General features: G+C 40.5%; 1 protein-coding gene across 5 annotated transcripts in view; it reads right to left on the bottom strand.

The window, feature by feature from the left end:
* The window catches only part of Slc12a6 (solute carrier family 12 member 6), an 80,356-nt gene that overhangs the window by 20,274 nt on the left and 43,805 nt on the right, over positions 1-16,277 (bottom strand). For 3 of the 5 annotated variants that reach the window (XM_074065571.1, XM_074065572.1, XM_074065574.1), the window contains 6 exons: positions 9,144-9,238; positions 6,607-6,738; positions 4,742-4,888; positions 3,316-3,370; positions 2,658-2,788; positions 1,774-2,015 (listed from right to left, as the gene is read on the bottom strand). In XM_074065571.1, the coding sequence (XP_073921672.1) occupies positions 1,774-2,015; positions 2,658-2,788; positions 3,316-3,370; positions 4,742-4,888; positions 6,607-6,738; positions 9,144-9,238 (802 nt within the window). Of the gene's footprint in view, positions 1-1,773; positions 2,016-2,657; positions 2,789-3,315; positions 3,371-4,741; positions 4,889-6,606; positions 6,739-9,143; positions 9,239-10,158; positions 10,195-16,277 lie in introns of all 5 variants that reach the window. The other 2 variants (XM_074065570.1, XM_074065573.1) reach the window with 1 other exon arrangement.

The raw sequence follows: 16,277 nt of genomic DNA, 5'->3' as shown, positions 1-16,277 counted from the left end.
TAGTATTTCTCTTCTGTGGATGGAGGAACTGAAGTTTAGAGATACAATGTGCTGCCCAAGGTCATGCAGGCGGCAGGGGGCAGTAATAGAACTGAAACACCAGAACTGCTGGAAGACACTATGCTGACTCATCTCAGCCTGTGAATCAACAGTTAAGATCAAGAAGAATTTGAAAGTCCTTTTGTTCTTCTATTTAAAAACTGCACCCCCCTGCCTTTCTAGGCCCAAACCAAAAAAAAAAACCAAACCCAAAAAAACAGCTTTGCATTTATAACACCTCCTGGGAAATGTTATGCTAAACCTTCTGCTACCATTGCGAGGAAGCTAGAATTAAAAAGCACATCCCTTTATGGCCTCAGAGAAAACTGGTTTTGGACCTAAGCCTAGACCCAGTGGGAGTGAGGATATTTAAGGATAATACAAATATGAACTGCAGATTTTATTTTTTTTCTACCCAGTGACATAAATATTAACAAACAAATAACACACACATAGTTAAAATACCTCTTAGGTAGAACAAAGCAACTTTTGAATTCTGTAAAACGAGTACATACAAATGAACCATGGACTTATTACTCAGCTTCCAGTTCTCAACAGTCCCTGCTTTTGTTTCATGTAGTTCTCTAGGTTTTTTTTGTCTTGTTTTGCTGGAATAGTTTAAAGAAAATACCATGCATTATGACCTTTTCCTAGCCAAAAAAGAAGAGGAGAAAACCCAGGGGAGAAGCTGAGGCAAAATGGAATTTCCCAAGTGTAGTTATAGCCACAGTGTTTCCTCTAGAACTATCTATGGCCCCTACGTAAGCAGACCACAAAGTTAGGATAGAACCTACTACTGACATCATACAGCACGACAAAGAAACACTGGCAGGAGTCAGGAAATTGAAAAGTTCACACTCCTGCTCTGCCACTAATTAGCTTTGGGGCAAGTCAGGAAGCCTCACTAGACCTGTGTCATTCATCATGAAAATATCTATTTTTCTGTAATCTGGGTAAATCACCATAGGACTGATGGGTTAGATCACCAGATAATACAGATGACTTTCGAAAGACAATCTCTATGACAAGATTGCAGCCCCCATGCCATGACTCAAAGGGAAAACAGGTGAGCTAAGAGTAACAGATACCACGAATCCATTATTCAAAAAAATATTTTAAGGTACTCATACTACTTATGGCATATATCTCTATATAGATGCACACAAATGATGTAACATTTACTTCCCTTTTTTATGACTAGAAATTCTTAGTATTTATGATACTAAGAATAAAATTTTAACAAAACAGTTTAGGGGCCTGGCTCAAGCGGTAGACTGCCTGCTTTGCAAGTGAGAATTCCTGAGTTTCAGCCTCAGTACCACAAAAAAAAAAAAGCAAGAAAGAATTTAGGATTCTTTTGACTCCACTGAGTTTTTACTTCACTGATTTTTTTTTTTTTTTTTTGTAATTAAGAATCCAACATGTAAATGCCTTACAAAAGATGCTGGTCATAGTAATGGCTATACTGTTTGTAAAGTCCTCCACGAATAGTTCAATCATTATCAAGGGGAAAACACCTAACATCTGTATCTGGAGAATGGCTACTGCTGCTAGTTCTATGCCTGGAATGTAAGAAACAGGGTCAACAGGACACAGTTTGTTGGAGCCTTCCTGCCATACAAGTGGGCCAGCAAGGAAATCTCAGAGACTCTGTGAAATTCTGACAGAAATGATCACACCACTGGATGTTGCCATTGATTACTCAGTGATGATCAGACAGATACTGACACGTACGGAAAGTGTGGTGGGGCAAAAGAAGACTTGATGGCTCCTGCGTAGATGGCCAAGATGGACACGATGACACAGGCCAGGAAAAGAGAGGCAAACTTGTTCACATAGCGTACGCCAATGAATACCACCAAGACCATGAGGACCAAGAAGGCTGTGCCATAGACACGCATGTTATTTAGCATGGCAGCTGACTCCTTGAGGGCGTCCTCACTGCGAAAGATGGCAGCCCGGGGAACAATGTACACCTGTTAGGCAAAAAAAGTAGCAAATGAGGTCACTTCAAAAGCATCAAGCAGAAGGGCTGTACATGTTCACATTTGCTTTCATGAAGGAAGGTAGAGTTGAAGCAGAAAACAACCAGAGAACAAACCCAACTTCTATTTGGCCTGAGAATGTCAACAGAATTGGGATGCCATGGATTATTTTTCTAGTTGCTTTTCTGAATAACTGCATTTCCAATGGGAAAAAAGAAGAAATTAATATTCTTATTCAAAGGGATATATAAAAGAATGATTATCTATGGCCCTGCTTCTTCTATCATTACTTTAGATAGTAAAAAGATATATATCCTGGTGAGTAGAGGAATGTAAAATATACTATTTCCTTGGGATATAGACATCAAAAAGATAAATTTTATTTCACTTTGTCCTCATTCGCACAGGTCTTTCCTCTGAAGACTTTAACTTCCTTGTGGAGGCAAAAGGACAGGCAGGCAAAGGGTACCCGAGCTTTCTGCCTCAGACTCACAATAGGAGCCCAGTTACCGTGAGCTAGCAGTCTCACTGGTTCCTACAGCCGACCCCTCAGAAGCTTTGATACTGAAGAACAAAATAAACCCAAATCTATGTCTCTTTGATACTGTAGACCACAATTAAGTCATTACTCACCAGAAAAATTTCAATGGCACCAAGAATATACATGGCTGCTGCAAATGTGGTACCAAGATAAAAACAGAGGCCAACAGCTCCACCAAACTCTGGGCCCAATGCCCGGGAAATCATGAAGTATGAGCCCCCAGCTATAAGACAAAAGAAAAGGTGAACAGGATGCAGACAGCATGCCAGTAAGAGGAGTGGAAGCAAGTCAGGAATAACAATAGCAAACATATGCATGAAGGATTAATGTTTCAGGCTTCTGAAAACCCTGAATGTGATGGTAAGTAGAATTGCTAGTGGGAAGTAAAAGAAACCTTTGCTGTAGGATGTACTGCACATCCGATGCTCTGCATGAAGCAGCACATGGTGCTACTATGAGGAAAAAATTAGAATATTTATTATAAGCATAAGACAGCCTAATAAAATATATTCGAATAAGCTAAGAATGTGACTAACATTAAAGCATTGCAGTCTAGAAAATGAGATTTTAAAGACAGAATCCTAAAGCCAAATAGTACTAGTCTGGATGGCCTACACACGGTTACTCTGCTGTAGCACAAGAACAGCAGACTAAACACTGTTCTGTTCCTTGGATGTTTGGACCTCTGCCTTCAGAGCACAGCATACAGAACCATCAATAATCCCTGAAGTCCAGGGTTGGCCCACTGACCTGGCACCACTCCGTTGGTGGCAATGGCACTCATGGAGATGGCAGTCAGCATTGTCTGTGAATAAAGAGAAGCAGAAATGTTGTTACTGGGTAAAAGTGACATTCTGTATACTCTCCCATCTGTGGCCCGCAGAGTACTTATTAAGCATTTAACTCTACCTGCTTTTACAGAGGGAGTTGCTGTCATGCCTAATGGTATGGAAACATGATGATGAGAAGATGGGGTCACACTGTTGCACTAGTGCTACTATTAGCAGAAATATACCAACAAAATGGCCCAACCATGGTAATCAGCAGATCAGGTGCTGCCATTAAGAACCACTGATGGCTAGGAGTGGTGGCCATGTCTGTAAGCCTAGTAGTCGGGAGATTGAGGAAGGAGGATTGTGAGTTTGAGGCCAAAACATAGCAAGACCCTGACTCAAGCAGGACAGAACAAAACAGAACCATTGATATCAATCTGGATCTCCTAGTTAAAAAACAGAAAATGAAGTATAACATACTCAATAGGAATAGTAGGGAAGCAACTTGGAAAACAGGATAGAACCTGACTGAAGACTGGCTGCAATAACAAGAACAATGTTCAGTAACAAAGAGAAGCACTGTGCTTTTAAAAAACGTTAACTAGTAGCACAGTACAGAATGGATGTCATTAGGGAGTAGCTGGAGGCAGGGTGACAGTTAGTAGCCTACTATAGCAGCTTCTGAGAGGCAAAAACCACAGTGGTGATTGTGGGAATAAAAAGGAAGGGTTGAATCTACAAGATTTCGGGAATGGATTGGCTTTGGTAGCTGCCTAGATAGGAGGCAAACAAGGATCTTGTTTGCCTGAAGTTTTGAGCCTGAGAAACTGAAAAGAAAGCATTAAGAACTATTAAGTTATTAATGATATGGACTCTTGTCTACTTAACCTGCTTTGCATAGTACTCAGCTGAGCACAGGGAAGGTGTAACAGTGATAAAAATAAAAAGAGGATGCTAGAATCCGACAATATAATTGATGGATGTTGCTGGGATACATAAAAACCAGGAGTTCTCAGTGTAGGGGAGGGAAGAGCTGGAAAGAACAATTAAGTTTCTAGAGAAGGGGTAAGGGAGGAGACCTTGACACCAAACCCAATCAAACCCAGACAGGCCTCAGACCCTCAAATAACTGTCAGCTTTGCTTCTTGATACATACTGGAGTATTGTTCCACACTTCCTAACACATTTTCTTTGGTGCTATTAGGCTCAAGTGATTTGGATTCTCAATGCTCTGAAGACTTCCATTTGAAGTCTTGTTTCGTAACAGTGAGCAGTGACACTAAATGACAATCCTTTTGATTTTATTATCAGCACCATCTCTCCTGTGGAGATTGCAAGTCTTTCCAACCATTCTCTGCTTTATTCCCAGAACATCAGTGTTGGGGCTGATTTCCAGGACTTACACAGCAGCAGCAGATGAGTACAATTGCAAAGGCCTGGAGAACTCCAGCTGTGCCTACCACCCATGTGAGGCGTAGGAAGAGGATCACACCAAAAATATTCTGTAGACATGGAAGGTAGACGCCCATAAAGGTTCCCATTTGTGGAGTCTGGAAAGAAAGATGTACACAGACGAAAAAAAATCATATAGTCATCTGTAAGATGTGCTTTTATTCTTTTGTTTTGCAGTTTGCTGTCTTAAAAAAATTTTTTTTAATATTGTGTGTAAAAACTTGCTCCCTATCATATTAATCTCAAAACAAAGATAATAAGTTAACATGATACATCAAAAGCACATGTAAATTCCTGTCTTAGAAAAGTCTATCATCACACTTTTATTCCTAGGCTATGCAGTGTCCCACATGTTTTTTATACAAAAGCATTTGGACACACATAAACTTTTAAGTGCATTCCCAATAACTTGAAACTTTCTGTTCCTCTAGGCTGTCAGGTCTCTTTTGGTTTAAAATGGAAACCCTTCAGTCAAGTATCAGATTATTGCATAGTTGGTAAATGAAGTATGGAGAAATAAAGACCCAAAGGCCATTCTGTCCCCATTCTAAGAGCTGACCTGGAATATTTATTATGCATTTTGTCTCTTATTTCCATTATAAGAAAAACTGGCTTAGTCTTTAAAAAACCCAGTAACTGCTAGGCATGGAGGCACACATCTTTTTTTTTTTGATATATATGTATCTGTTTTTTTTTTCTTTTATTCATATGTGCATACAATGTTTGGGTCATTTCTCCCCTCTTCCCCCCACCCACTCCCTGACCCCCTACCCTCTCCTTCTCCCTCTCACCCCCTCGCTACCAGGCAGAAACTATTTTGCCCTTATCTCTAATTTTGTTGAAGAGAGAGTATAAGCAGTAATAGGAAGGACCAAGGGTTTTTGCTAGTTGTGATAAGGATAGCTATACAGGGAGTTTACTCACACTGATTTCCTGTGCATGTGTGTTACCTACTAAATTAACTGTTCTCGAACTAACCTTTTCTCTAGTTCCTGGTCCCCTTCTCCTATTGGCCTAAGTTGCTTTAAAGTATCTGCTTTAGTTTCTCTGCATTGAGGGCAACAAATGCTATCTAGTTTTTTTGGGTGTCTTACCTATTGTCATACCTCCCTTGTGTGCTCTCGCCTCATCATGTGATCAAAGTCCTATCCCCTTGTTGTGTTTGCCCTTGATCTAATGTCCGCATACGAGGGAGAACATATGATTTTTGGTCTTTTGGGCCAGGCTAAGGAGGCACACATCTGTAATCCTACCATTCAGGAGGCAGAAGGGCCATGAGTTCGAAACCAGCCTGGGCTATATTGTGAGACCCAGTCTGAAAAAAAAAAAAATCCAAACCAAACCAAACCACTCCCCCACCCCAAAAACTTCACAACAGACAGATGGCACCAGCAGATAGGTAGATACTCTCTCTTGACCTGCTGTCCTCTCTCCCTAGGATGCTGTGCTCCCACAAGGGTCACCTCTTCACAATGGTCAGGTGTCTGCTTAAACATCTACTTGTCAAGGGACTCTCCCTGCCACACCTGAAGGAGCAACAGCTCTGAAGTAACAACCCCTCCACCTGACTCCCCTGTGGTATCAGTCTTTTCAACTTTGCTTGAATTTCTGTTGAAGTATCTGTTGACACAGATACTTTAACCATTAGAACAGCTTGAGGACAGTCCCTGTCTCCCTACGTGACAGCGAGGACACTGCATCTCTGTCACTGTCCAGACAGTGCCAGCACACGCCAAGTGTCTAATTGATCTCACTCTGCTGGGGTGGTGCCCTGGATGTCCCCTCGTTTCTTGTAGGTAGGTGGGGCCATCTTCACCTTAGTGGGCTTCTTCTTCCCTTCCGTGATGTTTTCTGCCTCCTCGTGTTCTTTTGCTCCTTGTGTCAGGTTGGTGTAGTTGGCCATGCGGTTGAGGAGAGAGGACACCTTTGGTCTGGTGTCCATTTCCTCCTATAAGGCCAGAAACATGGAAGAATACTGAGAATATGCATCAAAGCAAACTTCCTACCAGAAAGCTGCAAAGTAAATGAGAACACATTTCACAGGTAAATGTTCTAAGAAAATTTATCAAGGAGACTTTTTGTGATTCAAAAGATCACACAGGGCTGGTAGAGGGCTTGCCTAGCAGGCACAGGACTCTAGGCTCAATCCCCAGCACCAAAGATCACACTTAATTAGGGTACCAGGAACCCTTACAAAATTGTATATATTCAAGCTGTAGAGTACAATGCTGTGACACAGGTATACATTATGGGGTCATTAAATTAAGCTAGTTAACATATCTACCACTCTCGATACTTTTATTTTGTGTGTGGTGAGACCAAAATCTGTTGTCTTATCAACATTCAAGTACACTAATAAGGACAGACATCATACGACAGAAAAACTTACTCTTCCTGTCTAACTAAAACTTTGTACCGTATTACTAAAATCTACTCATTAGTCCCACCTACTTCCCCACCCGAGCAACCACCATTCTGTTCTCTGCTTCTGTGAGTTCAACCTTTTCAGATTCCACATGTACATGTGATCATGTGGTTTTTGTCTTTCTATGCCTATCTTATTTTACTTAATATAATATAATGTCCTCTAGGTTCAACCACGTTTTCACAAATGTCAGGATTTCCTTCCTTTTAAAGGCTGAATAGTATTCCATCATGTCTACAGCACCACATTTTCTTTATCTGTTCATCAGCTAATGGACACTTTGGTTGACACAGATCTTGGTTCTTGTGAATAGTGCTGCAAATGAACATGGGAGTGCAGCTGTCTCTTCAACATGCAGATTAATTTTCTTTGCATATATACTCAGCAGGGGCACTGCTGGATCATGCGGAGGTTGTTTTTGTTTTTTCGTTGTTTTTCTTTGTGGTGCTGGAGAATGCACCCAGGGCCTTGCACTTGCTGGCAAGTTCTACACTCCTAATGTGCTATAACATTCTTACCAAAGCCTGACCTGCTTATGACATTCTTAGAAAGAAACTTCCACCATTCTTTTTTCTTCCACAGTACTAGGGTTTGAATTCAGGGCCTAGGGCTTGCTAGGCAGATGCTCTACCATTTGGTCACATACCCAGCCCCTTTTACTTTTAGATAGGGTCTCACACTTCTCTTCAGAGGCTGGCCTTGAACCATGATCCTCCTGATCTCTGCTACTTGAGTAGCTAGGATCACAAGTGTCAGCTCATTATTCTTTACAGTGGCTATGCACTTTATCTACAGAATTCTACAGGACACTGGTAATATGACCCTCAGCCATAATGCCTCCCCTTTTTTTGGGGGGGGGGTTACTGACATTTGTGTCAATTATTTATAGGAGTGCGTGTATAAAGTGAAGGAAAACTACTGTGATTAAACTAAATATTAATGTCAGACCCTTGCTTCAAGGAAGCTGAGAGAAAAATACCTTTTTTGTTTTTTTTTTATACCAAAAAGCACACTGAGAGATGTGGCATTTGAATTATTGTCCAAAGCCAGACAAAGATGTAATAAACCAGTCTCTTTTCAAGAACTTGGCCACAGACTCCATCAGCGTATATGTTGTCTTGGTCAGATAAAGCACACAGGTCCTTTTCATCAGTAAGCTAGGTACAGAAAGATGAACACTGTGACCTCATTTCCACGTGGAGTCTAAGAGCTGAACTCTTCCAAGTAGCAAGCAGAATGGTGGCTACCAGAGGCTGGGGGAGGAGAGTGCATAGGAGATGTTACCCATCCAGCACAAAGTTTCACTTAGACAAGAGGAATAAGTTTTCAGACCTATCGTACAACCTGCCGACTACAGCTCATAATAACATGTTATGTACTTCAAAATTGTAAGTAAAACTCCAATATTCTTGCCAAAAAAAGTTCTATGAGGCAATAGGTGTTATTAGCATGACTTAATCATTCTGCAATGTATATCTAACTCAAAATACCACCTTTTGTCCCCCCAAACACATACTACTATTATTTGCCACTAAAACACATAAGACCTCTTAATGTGGTAGCCTGTTCCTATGGTAGCTTTTGTTTAGTTAGCTCTAAGGTAAATGGTAGTCTTCTCAGACAAAGAGTTGAGAAATACACTGCTTTTTACTTACATTATTCCAATGTAAACATTTAAATCGGCTAAATTAGATGGCAGTGTTCTCCATATGCCTCTTCCTTACTTCACAGAAATTTCCTTATGGATACTGTGACTAGACTATATAGACAGAGCTAACCACATGGATAAGTTACAGTAAAACTACTGCAGGTTAACACTGGTTATCTGATTATCCAGCTTGCACTACTTGAAAACCAATGGAGCAGAAGACAGCCATCTTGAAACCTCAGCTCCTGAAATCTGTCTACAGTTTTCTCCCAAATATTACCTCGAAGAGTGCCAAGTTCTTATCAAAATATTCATCTCCATCTTCATAATTGGAGTTATTGAGATAAGCATTCCGAGCTTTCTTATGCCCGTCATCTGGAAAAGAGTGAACCAAGTTAGTTTCTCACTGGCACTGAAGAAGTATCAGCATCCAGTAACTTCGTGCTGCCTTGGTACCACTAGAAGTTGTTTTCATGTTGAGATTTAACCTGAGCGTGTGGTGCTCAATCAGCATTGCCTGGAGAATGTGGTTCCCTTTCCAGCAGGAGGGAACACCAATCTCTGAGAAATAAACACGGGTCACTCCTCTTCTCAGTAAAGGCCTCTGGAGACACTGCTACTCAGGGTTCCAGCCTACAGAGGTCCTACTCTTAAAGTTACTCAAATCTAGAATGGAAAAAAATAGGATACTTGTTAAGTACCTAGTCACATCTAACCCTACTTTGCACACGGATGCTGCTGATAATGGAACAGCCCTCCATCTCCAGGGTTTCTCCACCTGTTGTCTAGGACACTAGTTAATTTAACTAGGTATTATTTTTGTACAAACTCTCCCACATTTTTTTATGTTAAAAGAGGCACCTGACAGGAATTTGATGAAGCAGCTGTAAAAAGAAAAAGAAAAGACTGAGTCCCTGAGACAGCAAAGTTCTTATTATTTAGTACTGCCTTAACTTGGGGTTTTTTTTTTTTTTTTTAACTGTATAGGAAGTTGTATAGTTACGTAGTCTGACAGGAAATAAGAGAAAAATAAAAAATTACATAAATGCTACTTAAACTCTAAGACTTTGACTACTGAAGAGATGCCAATACAAAATTAGAAGCAAATTAAAAATCACACATACATATATATGTCTATAATGAGCCTAGGTAAAAGCCAACAAGCTGCTGACATGCCAGGATCACCTCAAAGGACACAAGACAACCTGAAGGGATACCACGAATAAAAATAAAAATGTGATGGACTGAAATAGAGACAGGAAATATCTAAAATAATATTTTAAAACATCAGTTACCTCTGCAGGGTTCTCTTAAGGAGATGACACATAACTCTGAAAAACAATGGAAGGAAAGAATCAAGAAATTATCTGTCCTTTCTTGTGCCAACTGTACTTCAGGTTAAGAAGCTACAGAAAAGTTCTTCCTTACAGGAGCACTGCTGCCAATCTGTGCAACAGATTTTTGAAGATGAAACTTCAAAAACCCCATCAGTCTGCAACCCTAATGAAAACACAGGACCAGAAAATGGCCGCCAGTGCTTGTCAAATCACTAGGGTGGGGCTAAGGTCAAGCCTTACACATTGGGAACACAGGGACCACCCAGAGCCACTGACCAGCATTACCACCACTGACTATCAGTCAGGCCACAGAGCACCCACTGTAAGACGATGGGACCTACACCACACACCCAGGAGGTATTCCTACCGAAGAATGGAGCTGAATCTTACTGAGCTCCACACCTAACTACAGTTCAGAGAGCACAGAGTATGCATGCACTAAACAAACATCACCACAGAGATGTGATCACCAAATTCAGAATGTAGGAATTTCCACAGGATAAGCAATCTCATTTCTTTAGCAAATAAACAGCATTAAGTGATAAAGATAACTTTAGCTCAAAGACTGAGAATTAAGAGATAAATCAACAGTAAGGTATGGACTTTAGAGCCCTGACTCAAGCAACTCAAATGTAACAAGGTATTTTTGAAATAGAAGTTTGAATATATACTAGTTAGCTTTAAAGGTATAAGTAAAATCTTGGGTCTAGAAGTTTCTTTAAAATATGATGGGAAAAAATATCAGGTGAGGTCTTGAGAACAGCTTGCCATCATTAACTCGGGCGAGGGCCTCACGGAGGTTTACTATAGTACTCTGCTGCTCTGTTCCTTTGATAATTTTCATAATGAAAAGTTAGAAAAAGAAAGGAACATGTCATTTTCTGTCTCTAATGGCTCCTGAAAAGGCTGGAGAGAATGATACAGCTTAAAATAATCAGTACTTTTGAGTAATTCCTTAGTCAGTAATTCAATAAATATTTACTAAATTCCTTTACTGTGCAGGGTAGTTTTAGGTCCTGGAGACATTTTGTTGGAGAAGCACTGAGCTCAATGAAGAACACGTGACAGGTACAGGTATGGGACAGGCTGTGACTGAGGAGGAGGCCAGTTCAGATGAGACCTTAGTGTCCTCATAAGCAGGCTCTGAACTGAAAACCACCCACTGCAGCTTGTGTTTGCCAGTTTTTGTGCTATAAAGACTCATACACGCCCAATTCCAATTACATCTAAGACTACACTGAGCATGGCTCTGAGAAGAGGTGCCAGTCCCTCTGGATGGTGAGGAAAAGCCTGCATTCCAGCCAGACAGCAGCAGTTTCAAAGACCTTCAGCACAAACTACCTTTGTGGGCTCATGGACAAGAAAGACAATGTGGCTGAAAGAGACTAGTGAGGAAACCAGCAAAGAGTCAGACCATGTAGTTAGCTAACACTTTGTCAACAGTCCCTCCTTTTGTAACCTTTTTTTTTTTTTCTGAGATAGGGTCTCCTTATGTTGCCCAGGTGGCCCTGAACTCCTTCACTATTGCCTCAGCCAGCTGAGTAGCTGGGACTACAGGCGTCTACCACTGCTCTTGGCATCCCTACTCTTTTCTTCTTTTTTTATTAGCATGTATTAATTGTACAAAGAAGATTCATTGTGGTATTTCCATACATGTATATAATGTACTTGGATCAAATTCACCCCAATATTATTTCTTCTTATTCTCTTCCCCCTTTAAAATACTTTTAATGGGTTTTGTTATTCTGCTGTCGTAATGTGAATGGCCTATTCTAGACAATAACATGATAGGGTGAGTGCGAGTGGGCTGCTAGCGCTCTTTTCTTTATTTGGGAGGCAGAGATGACACAGATGGCATCTTTTAAAGTAAGAAGAGGTAATACAGAAAAAGCGGGACAAACTAACATAATTTAGGACGGTACAATGGTTCAAGTACACCAGTGACATCACTAATGACAATAGTGTTAATAGACTAAATTCACCAGTAAAAACATACAGATTGACAGACTAGATTAAACACCAAAATCTAGACAGATTCTGTCTATCTGAGACACAAGATAAGAACATGTAACAGCTGAAAGTCGAGAAAAGAGATGTACAATTTGTCTTGAAAAAAAAACAGTATTAGGGACTGGAAAGAAACTACATGAGGAAAGGCTGAGTTCACCCAGAAGGTGTATCAATTTTAAATGATCATGCATTGTTTAATGACTTCTCCACTCAAGTTCTTAGTGAACATCACCTATCTTCTAGACACTGGTCCTGCTGGTTCTGTCCCTGCTTTCATTGGCTTGCTTGCCGCATTTCATTGGAAAATGGAATGATATTGGTGAAGACTTGTCTTAGGACACCAGTGATGCCTGCAGTTTTCCTGTGGTGGTGGCTTTCGTGTGAAGGGTCCTGCAGAAATCCTGGCTGATCATGACTCCTGGACAATCTCCAGAGGTCAAGGTTTTCCAGACAAGAAACCAAGCTTTCATCAGCAGTTATGTTGAAAAGCATGAAGCAGAAGTGGTTTTACTGAGGCATGCACCTTGGTTGGAAACCATGCTACTTGGAGTACAGCCTCAAGAAGCCTCATGGCTACTGGGACTCCAGGAAATACCAGAGGAATGGAGCTTGCAGGTTTCTGAATAACAAATGCTCTTTACTCTGCATGAACCAAACCTGGATCCTAGAGCTCTTCAGGGATTATCCAGAATCCTAAAATGCCTTTGGAGAACACCTACTCAGACTGGCCTTACCAATGCTTTGAATTAAACATCCCATTGGATCACTGCCATGTTTCTTTTTTTCTCATTTTACTATCCAAACAGTGCTAGTATTATTGGGAAGCTAATCTGCATTTTATTGCATAATTTAAATGAGAGCCAACAGGAGAAGCATTGATTCTTCTGAAGACTTCATATTTTGACTTTTTTTTTTTTTTTTTTGTGGGACTGGGATTTTCACTCAGGGCTTCACACCTGCAAAGCAGTTGCTCTGTTGCTCTGGTTATTTTGGAGATGGGGGTTTCACATACTATTTCTCCAGGCTGGCCTTGAACAGTGATTCTCCAGATCTCAGCCTCCCAAGTAGTTAGGATACAGGGGTGAGACACCAGCACCTGGTTCGTACTTCTGTTTTTTATGGTATCCATTTTTTTTAAATTGAACTCAGGGCTCTGCACAACTCCTTCACTAAACTATGCCTTCAGTTATTACTTTTATTTGGATACAGAAAAAAAAGGAATATCAAATGTCCTGCTCCCCACCCTCTGCTCCCCACTGCCTTCTGGCAGTACTGGAGACCAAACTCAGGACTTTATGCTTGCTTGGCAAGCACTCTATTACTTGAGCCACAACACCAGTTGTTTTGCTTTCAGTTTCTTTTTCACGTAGGATCTCATACTTTTGCCCAGGCTTGGCCTCAGACCCCAATCCTTCTACTACTTCCACCCCCTAAGAGCTGGATTATAGGCATGCACCACCATGCCTGGCTTGGCTTGCTTTTTGCCTGCTCTGGTCTTGAGCCAAATCCCCCGCTCTACCCCTGAAGTGGCTGGTATGGTTTGTCTTCATAAAAACTTCATTTGTTGTTACTGTTTCTACAACATTGCTTTTTGTCAATTACCACTTACACTGTATTTGGGGCCCCCGATAAATTTGAAATTACTACTTTAGACTCCTGATCTTGTCAAAGTCATTCCTGGCCTTAAATAGGGAGAGACAGAAACAGGGCGAGGGAGAGGGAGGAGGGAGAGAGAGAGAAAGAGTACTTAATTTTCCTTGGCACACGTTCAGGTTTGAACATGAAATGTCTCAAATGCTGTTAAGTCATGTTTCTGGTTTTTATTGTTTGAATCAGTAGCCAAACATGATCTCTTGTATCTATAGTTTTCTCATTGTTGTTTTTCCCTTGCACTTGGCTTACTGAGATCATGCCATTTTCCTGAAGAGTTTCTTGGACTACATTTTGATGATGGCATCCATGTGACGCAGCTCAGCACCTTCTGTTTATTGCAAGTCCTCTAAGTTGGCAGCTACATCTAGAATCTGAGTCACACCACACTCAGTATTTTTAGGCACGAGAATCTTTCAGCAGGAAGTATATGTCATCATCTGGTTGTCTTTCTTTTTGAGATATTAGCAACTTTTTGTGACTAATGTCTGAATACATTAATTTATGAGGGGTAAAACACGGTGGTATTCTCATTCTGTTATTTATTGTTTATGAGTTGAAGTACATTTTTTATTTTTTGATATTTGCTATGTAGCTCAGATTGTCATTGAACTCATGATCCTTCTGCCCCTCTCTCTCCAGTGTTGAGATTACAGGTGTGTACCATGACGCCTGGCTAACTGAAATAAACACACATTCCCATTAATCTACTATATGGCTACCCAGTGGAAGAGTTAAAACCAAGACAGATACTTCATTCTTTTTCTTTTTTTCTGGTGGAACTGGGGTTTGAACTCAGGGCTTCAGGCTTGCAAAGCAGGTGTCTACGGCTTGAGGCACTCCTCCAATCCATTTTGTTCTGGTTGTTTTAGAGATGGGGTCTCGAGAACTATTTGCCGGGGCTGGAACTATGATCCTTCCTATCTTAGCCTCCCAAGTAGCTAGGATTATAGGTGTGGACCACCAGTGCCTGGCTCATTCTTTCTCTTTATTGACCAGTTCTCAGGAAAATGAATTGGTTCACTAAAATACTCCAATGCCGATCAGTTAGTTTTTAAGAATATCATTATGAGCTGATGAACATTAGTATGGGATACATTTCTAATCAAATGCCTTTTCTACATCTAGTAAGATCATACTTCCCCTTCAATCTGTTAATATAGGAGGTAACATAAGTTGACTTTTTTTTGATGGTACTGGGGTTTGAACTTAGGGCTTCAGGCTTGCTAGGCAGACATTCTTCCACTTGAGCCACACCTCCAGTCCATAAACTGATTTTTGTTATTAAGTGAACCGTGTCTTTTTAGCAGAAACCCAAACTGATGATGGGGGTAATTTTATTTATTCCCTTGCTTAATTTCTGTGGTGTTGGGGATTGATCCCAGGGTCTAATGCATAGTAGACAAGTGCTCTACTGCTGAACTACACCTCCACCCCCCCCATCCATGGGGGCAATTTTGAAAAATATGCTGCATGATTTAGATTCCAAGTATTTTGTTATAGTCTTATGTATGTATTCATAAATAAGACTGGCCTATACAAAACCTTTTTCATATCCCATTGTTAAGTTTTGTTATCATGGTTAGGAAAACCTCAAACTGATTCCAATAGCGCTTAATTGGTTTTCTATGTCTTGAGAAAGATTTGAAGGTTGCCATTCTTTGAATGTTTGATAAGACTTCTTGTAGACATACTAGGACTCACTGATACTTGCTTTTCTTTCTAAAAGATTTTAACTTGAAAATACAGGGAAGAGTTCATAAATCTTAAGTATAGAACTTGTATCATTATCACAATGGTTCACTCTCCCACGCTTCCCAGCCTGACTTTGAGTTTTGCAAGAGACTGGATGAGTCAGCCGAAGCAGTAAATACAGTAAAATAACTGCCACCTGCTGACAAGCCTGGAAGATGCTATTATAAATCCAATTCAGCAGACAAGACAATTGGACCAGTTTTTCACCTACTAGGCCAACTTACTGTAAAGGAGGTTTGTTTGTTTATTTATATTTATTTATTTGTTTGTTTTTGAGATGGTGGAGATTGAACATAGGACTGTGTACATGTGAGGCAAGTGCTCACTGAACTATGCCTCCAACCCCAAAAGCTGAGATTTTAATTCAAGCTAGCAATGCCTTTTCTAAGAAACAATAAGATGGTTAAATATTGAGAGAAATAATCTTTCACTATTTCAATACAGTTTAGTAATACTAGAACTATATTAACTTCTAACTGTCCATCTCATTAGCTGAGGCCTTCTCTTAACTCATAAACTTCGAAGTATAACATCTGTGTCACAGACAGAACAACAGGTTAGGAGGGAAATGTGCTTTTCAAGGTGCGACAAAAATTTTTTTTTTTTTTTTTTGGTGGGACTGGAGTTTGAATTCAGGGCTTACAAAGCAGGCACTCTCCCAC

The sequence above is a fragment of the Castor canadensis genome, chromosome 2, assembly GCF_047511655.1.
Source record: "Castor canadensis chromosome 2, mCasCan1.hap1v2, whole genome shotgun sequence".
NCBI classification, from domain to species: Eukaryota; Metazoa; Chordata; class Mammalia; order Rodentia; family Castoridae; genus Castor; species Castor canadensis.
This window is presented reverse-complemented; position numbering and strand designations above follow the sequence as displayed.